The 6,457-nt window shown below is 50.1% G+C and overlaps 1 protein-coding gene across 1 annotated transcript in view; it reads left to right on the forward strand.

Moving 5' to 3' along the window:
• Positions 1 to 6,374, forward strand: part of LOC114035225 (perilipin-4-like) — a 10,868-nt gene extending 4,494 nt beyond the window's left edge. The window contains exons 4-7 of the mRNA XM_027851296.1: positions 1 to 838; positions 1,444 to 1,631; positions 2,884 to 2,997; positions 3,092 to 6,374. The exon at positions 1 to 838 is cut by the window's left edge and continues 441 nt beyond it. Coding sequence (XP_027707097.1) covers positions 1 to 838; positions 1,444 to 1,631; positions 2,884 to 2,997; positions 3,092 to 3,412 — 1,461 coding nt within the window. The 3' untranslated portion in view covers positions 3,413 to 6,374. The remainder of the gene's footprint in view (positions 839 to 1,443; positions 1,632 to 2,883; positions 2,998 to 3,091) is intronic.
• Positions 6,375 to 6,457: the final 83 nt, after the last annotated feature.

The raw sequence follows: 6,457 nt of genomic DNA on the forward strand, positions 1-6,457 counted from the left end.
AAAGGAGTTGTCCAAGGAGGTCTGGACACCTCAAAATCAGTCTTAGGTGGAACCAAGGAAACTGTTTGCAGTGGTTTGACTGAAGCCATGAATATGGCCAAAGGAGCTGTTCAGAGTGGCTTGGATGGTACACAAAATATATCAACTGGCACTAAGGACACTGTCTACGGTGGCATGACTGGCACAGCTAATGTAGCCAAAGGAGTTATCCAGGGAGGTCTAGACACCTCAAAATCAGTCTTAGGTGGAACCAAGGACACTGTTTACAGTGGTTTGACTGGTGCCATGAATGTAGCCGAAGGAGCTGTCCAGAGTGGCTTGGATACTACACAAAATATAGCAACTGGCACTAAGGATGCTTTCCACACTGGAGTCATTGGTGCAGTGAATGTGACTGAAAGAGTTATCCGGGGAGGTCTAGACACCACAAAATCCATTGTGACTGGAACCAAGGACTCCATCTGCAGTGGGGTGACTGGTGCAGTACATGTGGCCAAAGGGACCATTCAGACTGGGTTGGACACCACTCAATCAGTCACTTCTTTCAACAAAGATGCTCTGTCCAGGGAAGTCTCCAGTGCAGCAGACCTGGCAAAAAAAGCTGTCCATGAAAGTCCGGAAAACACCACAGTAGCCATAACAGGCACCAAGGACCTGGCCTCCAGCATGATGGATTTTGCTAAAGGGGTCATCCAGGGAGAAGCAAATGCACCTGACGGCCCCAGCCTAGGTGAAGAGACTGGTGTCACCCATATGGTGGGGGGCAACATGGAAACCCTAGTGCACAAATCAGGGGAACAGTTGGCTGGCTTCCTCCCCATGAATGAAGAAGAACAAGGTAAGTCAATGTCTTGAAGAAGACAGACAAGTTAGAGCACAAACAGGGAGATGAGGTAGGTTTCAATCTTCACCCTGCATTCCACTTGCCCTACTCCAATCTTGGGTCACTCCCCCAGCACTGAATCTAGCTGCCCATCACCTTTCAGTGTTTGGCTCCTGATTGCTATAGAACCTCAGTCCCCTGCTTTGAAGGGTTGCCTCTGGGGCTCTTACGTGATCTCTCAAGACCAACCCTAACCTCTTCCTTCACTCAGCACCTTCAATTTCATCCTAACTAATATAAGAAACTTCCCTATTTCAGTGAAAAAGCATCTCGGGAGAACTCAAGGTGAAAATATGTTTAAAACATAATTCCAGTTTGTGATGAGTTTAGTGTAGAAAGTCTGTTAACAAAAGGCTGTTTTGTCATTACTGTTATTTTGGTTACTAATTGTTGTATACTATCCTACAGACACACTGTAAGTTCCCTGAGGGCAGGAATTTTCCTCCTGTGCCTAGCACATAGTAAATGCTTAATAAATAATAAAATGAGAGAAGAAGGAAAGGGAGCTTGGAGGACCCAAGGACCTCCCTAGATTTATTCCTTCATTTTCCTTCCTGCAGCTCAGTTGGCTGCCTCTGATCCTGGGCCAAAGGTGATGTCCACAGACCAGAAGAACTACTATGTGCAACTGGGAAACCTGTCCACCAGCCTGCGCCATCGGGCCTATGAGCACACCCTGAACAAACTGCAGCAGAGCAAGAAGCAAGCCTGGGGGACTTTGACCCAGTTGCAGGAGACCCTCACACTGGTAGGAAAACCCTTCTCCAGCTCCCAAGCTCTCTTGTCCCTCCTTCAGCTGCACTTACATCACTGGATCAGCTCACCCTAAGGTCAAGCTACTTTAGCCAGGATTAGTAGACCTTTACCCTCACCACATCACCTTTTTCCTCTACAGATCTCAAAGTGCTTCACATATAAACATATGTATCACCTCCATCCATAGGCAAAGATGGTCGAACCAAGGACAGTCTCGGCTGGTGTGACTGTTGCCATAAACACAGCCAAGGGAGCCCTCCAGATTGGCTTGGACACCACACAAAAAATAGCAACAGGCACTAAGGACACTGTTTGCACTAGAGTCACTGGTGCCATGAATGTGGCCAAAGGAGTTGTCCAAGGAGGTCTGGACACCTCAAAACCAGTCTTAGGTGGAACCAACAGATGAAATGCCTTTGCTGTCCTTCCATCTCCTTTTCTATGCTCCTTCGCAACCTGTCACCCCCTCTCCAACTTCTACCTGTTCAAAGATTCCTCCAGCCCCACTCCAACCTCAATGCCATACCTCTTCCAGCCCCCATCAAGTGCCCTGAGCTCCAAAACTTTTCTTCATCCTTTCCCTAACTTCTCATTTCCTCAGTCCAGGGATTTCAACTAGGTAATAGGAGAATAACAATCTAATCCACATTACTCTGGGGAATGAATGACATCCCTTCAAATGGTACTTGCATTTTTTTTAATAGGCTATTGAATCTGAGTGGGATTTTAGACAGAGTCGGGGATTTGGAAGACAGGGGCCATCCCTGAGTTCTTCGAGTTAACACTACATACAGTACTGGTCCAAATATTTCACATTTTCCTAAATCTGGCCTGTATAAAATCTGAGTGTGCCTTATTATAAGTGTTATTTTTCAAGATATGTTGTTAGGTTGTTTTGTTTTGTTTTTTCCTTTCAAATATCTTTAGAGTATGGGAAGCCAATGTTTACACTAATACAGTTAGAAGCCCCATACCACAGGAGTGACCCTATGGGGTAGCCATTGCTACACAAAGGGAGAATAATCTTTGATGAAGTCAAAAAGCCTGGTCTCCAGACCAGCTCCTCTGCCTAATATAATGAACTCGAGATTTGGACCCAGACTCACAACCTCTGTCTGACCCTCACTTCTCCTCACCTATAAAATTATTCCAACTGAGCTTTAAAATCCTGTGCCCCTAAGGGTTCTAAGAGCTCCTAACTACCCTGGCTTGAGAAGGACCCCCATTTCATTTTGCTCTTTCAGATTGAAGAGGTCAAACGAGACACAGAGGAGAGCCACGCTTGCGAAGAGGGAAGAATATTCCAGCAGCAAGGGCTGGGCTGGAGGCAGTGCCAGGAGGAGACTGAACAAACAGAGGTATGGTGGGGGCTACCTCCTGCCCAAGGTGGGTGGAGGGGAGGACTTGAGCGTTAATCTGTCTCCCCTGCTCACTTTTTTCCTCCTTCGGCAGCTACCAGAGTCCAGGCTTCTCCCCAGGGCTCGAAGCCTCGTCCAAGAGCTCCATGCCAGCTACGGGGCCCTGGCCACCAGCCTCCAGGGCCTCCCCACTGAGTTTCAGCAGGGGATTCGGCAGGCACGCCACAGTGTTGGAGAGCTTCACGGCCTCCTTGCCGTTGCTCGCACCTTCGGGGACTTGTCTGCCATTGAGCTCACCCAAAGTCGTGAGAGCCTGAACCAGACATGGCAGGGGCTAGAGGGGCTGATGGTGGGCCTGGCGCATGAGCCCCCACTCACCTGGCTGATGGGGCCCTTCACCCTGAGTACGGAGTAGAATGCCAGGAAGAGCCCCTCTTCTCCCTTCCCCCAAGCACTAAGCTTGGGAGTAACCCCATGCTGTGCTTTAAGGACTGCCTGACCTTCCCTGAATCTCATCCCTTCCAAACTCCTCCCCACCCCCTCATCCTCAAAGGCCTTCTTTCTTCCTTGGCTAGCTGCCCAGGGCCTGGCTCTGCCCCACTGCAGGATGAAGCTGAGGCCTGGGCTCGGGTCAGGGCAACACTGGCACAAGGGAGCAGCTGCTGGAGAGAACGCCCTCCCAAGCTAAACTTAGTCTGGGCTAAGCTCCAAGCACACGGGCTTGCCTCCATGCTCCTTCCCTTCCTTCTCCTCACAAATATCTCACATCCCACAGGCTCCTTTTAGGCACCAGGGCACTCCCCTGCAGCCCTGGCCTTTTCCGTGCAGCCCCTTCCCTAGGAAATGGGAGTGAAAAGGACAAGTCAGAGAATTCTGGTCTGATGTATCAGAAACACAGACTTTGAGGGGGCATCACCTAGCTCAGCCTCTACCCTTTTACACTTCCCCTGACAAGAAGTCCTTCTGCCTCTATTGACAACCCCGAAGGACAGGAAGTCCTACATCCCTAGGCAGCCCATTCCATTTCTGGATGTCTCCTATTGCTAGGAACTTTGCATGAGATCTCCTAACAAGAAGCCTTTGGGATCAAGAAGTCAGATGGGCACAAGGTGAGGGACAGAGGGCTCCTTAGGCTCCGGTATCTATGCAGAGATGAAGACACCTCCCAGGCTCCAGTTAGCTTGGGCTTCCAGGTGATGAAAAATAGTGATAGTGCACATTTGTACAGCACTTTCCACTTTACAAAGCACTTTACATATACTATCTCCTCATGACAACCCTGCGAGGCAGACTGGGGGTCATAGAAGGTACCATACCCAAGATCAGACAGGGAGCTACGTAGCAGGTCCTGACTCTAAATCTAATGCTTTCCTCTAGGGCATGTTCTCTCTCCCGTGTCCCTCCACTTCCCATGGCTAGGCCCAGGTAAGAACTCAGGCTCCAAGGGCAGGATGAGAGCCACAAAACCGTGCAGTCGGAAGGGACCTTGGTGTCCATCTAGTCCAACTCGTGCCTGAAAAAGAATCCTCATTAGGGATCACTCAGCCTCTGCTTAAAGACCTCCAGTGCGGGTCTCTTTCAAAACATTCAAAATAATCCCTGAGCTTTGACCACCACAAGAGCATGGATTTGATGTCACCCTTCCTGCGGGGCTGGAGAATGATCACAGAGGGTCCCTAACCTCCTTGGTCCTGGCTGGCACGAATTCCACTCTTCCCGTCTCCTCCAGACTGCCTAGTGAGATTTCTCAGTCTCTGCCCTGTGAACTTGTGCCCTAGGGCTACAAAATAAGTGGTGAGGCCATCCAAATCTCCACATTCACAGTTATTTAAACAAGTTTTGCCTACCAGGTAAGGGATGTGCTTTAGGTACTAGGCTAGAAAAGAACCTGTTCCCAACCCCTTCCATACCCCTCACCCTATTTATTCTGCTTATTGCTTAGCATCTCAAGCTCACACCCCCCCACATCCCTAACCTGGTATGTACCCCTGGAGGTGAAATCCTGCCCAGGAAGCTCCTTCTTCTGATTGGCCCCATTCCTCTACATATCAATGGCATAAATAAGACCTCTGCAACAGGGACTCCAAGAGCTGACTCCCAGAGTGGGATCCAGAACTGACAAGTGACAGGTATGTTTAACCCTCCCTTAGGAGAAGGGTCCTCCTGGAGAAAGAAGAGCCATCCCAGCTTTGTGCTAATAACCTGCATTTTCCCAACTCCAACACCCCCTCAGTGGGACCCTACTGGAGTAGCTGCAATGTCAATAGGCAGAGAAGCTCCATCGACTTTCTCTGCTAAATTTTCAAACATTGCTCAGGCCACAAGCAGCTACTAGAGCAGAATGCTGCTGCCCTGGGCCCCATTAAGTTGCCCCGTTAACAGGAACAGAAGCACCTTTTAACAAATCAGTTCTGTTGAGCCTAACCTCAGTGTCCCCTTCAGGGAGATGGATTTTAGGCAACTCGTCTTCCTGCTTCCAGGGTTACTGAGGAGATAAAAAGGATCTGGTTAAATCCTCTGAGCTCCTGAGAGATGGACAGGAGAATCTGCCATCTAAAGCCATGTTAACCTACTAGTTATCTGGAGCCGGATGGGACCTAAGAAAATTGGCACAGCACAGTTAGGGAAACTTGCACCTTGCACGAATGAAGTTACATCAACCAGCAGGTGATGCTGCTTGGGTAGGGTTGACTCTTCATCTGTGCCCTTCAAATAAAAGGCAGTGGACAGCCTCACACACACCTTCTATGTGGCAGGGCTTAATATTTTTCTTTTTCTGCCCCAACATACCCACTCTCCAACTTCAAGCCGGGCAAAATGGCCCTAAGTTAGGGCCTGCCATTAACAGACCCCACTGCCCCCATAGATTCCATGGCAATCAAACCTCCAAGCCAACTAAATCCTCATTACGGATCTGGCTCCCAGAAGATACTTTCCCACAGCAGTATGGAATTCATTCACTGAGCCCCAGGCCCCCTCACCTACCACGGGCAGGAGGAAGAGCAGCTGAGAGGAACTGCCTGCCACAAGCCTTCTGGGCCTAGGTTACAAACCCAAGCTGGCATCCAGGGCTGTGAAGAGGAGCCCCGGGCTCGGGTCGTGCGTCCTGCCAAGTGTCGTGACCCCAGATCTCTGCAGGTAGAGGCATCTCCACCTCCAGCCTGGCGGACAGGAAACGGCTCCAGTCTTTACATCGAGGGGCCCAATGTCCCCTCAGCATTTGGCTCCAAGAGCCTCAGGGCTCACAACGGCAGCCCCCCCAGGCCTAATCTCCCCCTTTAATACTAAAGCACAGTGGCCTGGGACTCCACCTGTCCAGCCAACCTCCACCTGAAAAGCAAGGCTGAGTCCAAGATCAACGGTTCGTGCTCTGCATGTCCCATGCAGCTCGGTCCCCAAGATCTCCCCAAAGGCTGACATTGGCTGGCCTGGACATTGGGCTGTGCAGTGGGAGAAGATT

Source organism: Vombatus ursinus, unplaced genomic scaffold (assembly GCF_900497805.2).
Source record: "Vombatus ursinus unplaced genomic scaffold, bare-nosed wombat genome assembly UNPS02009173.1, whole genome shotgun sequence".
NCBI lineage: Eukaryota > Metazoa > Chordata > Mammalia > Diprotodontia > Vombatidae > Vombatus > Vombatus ursinus.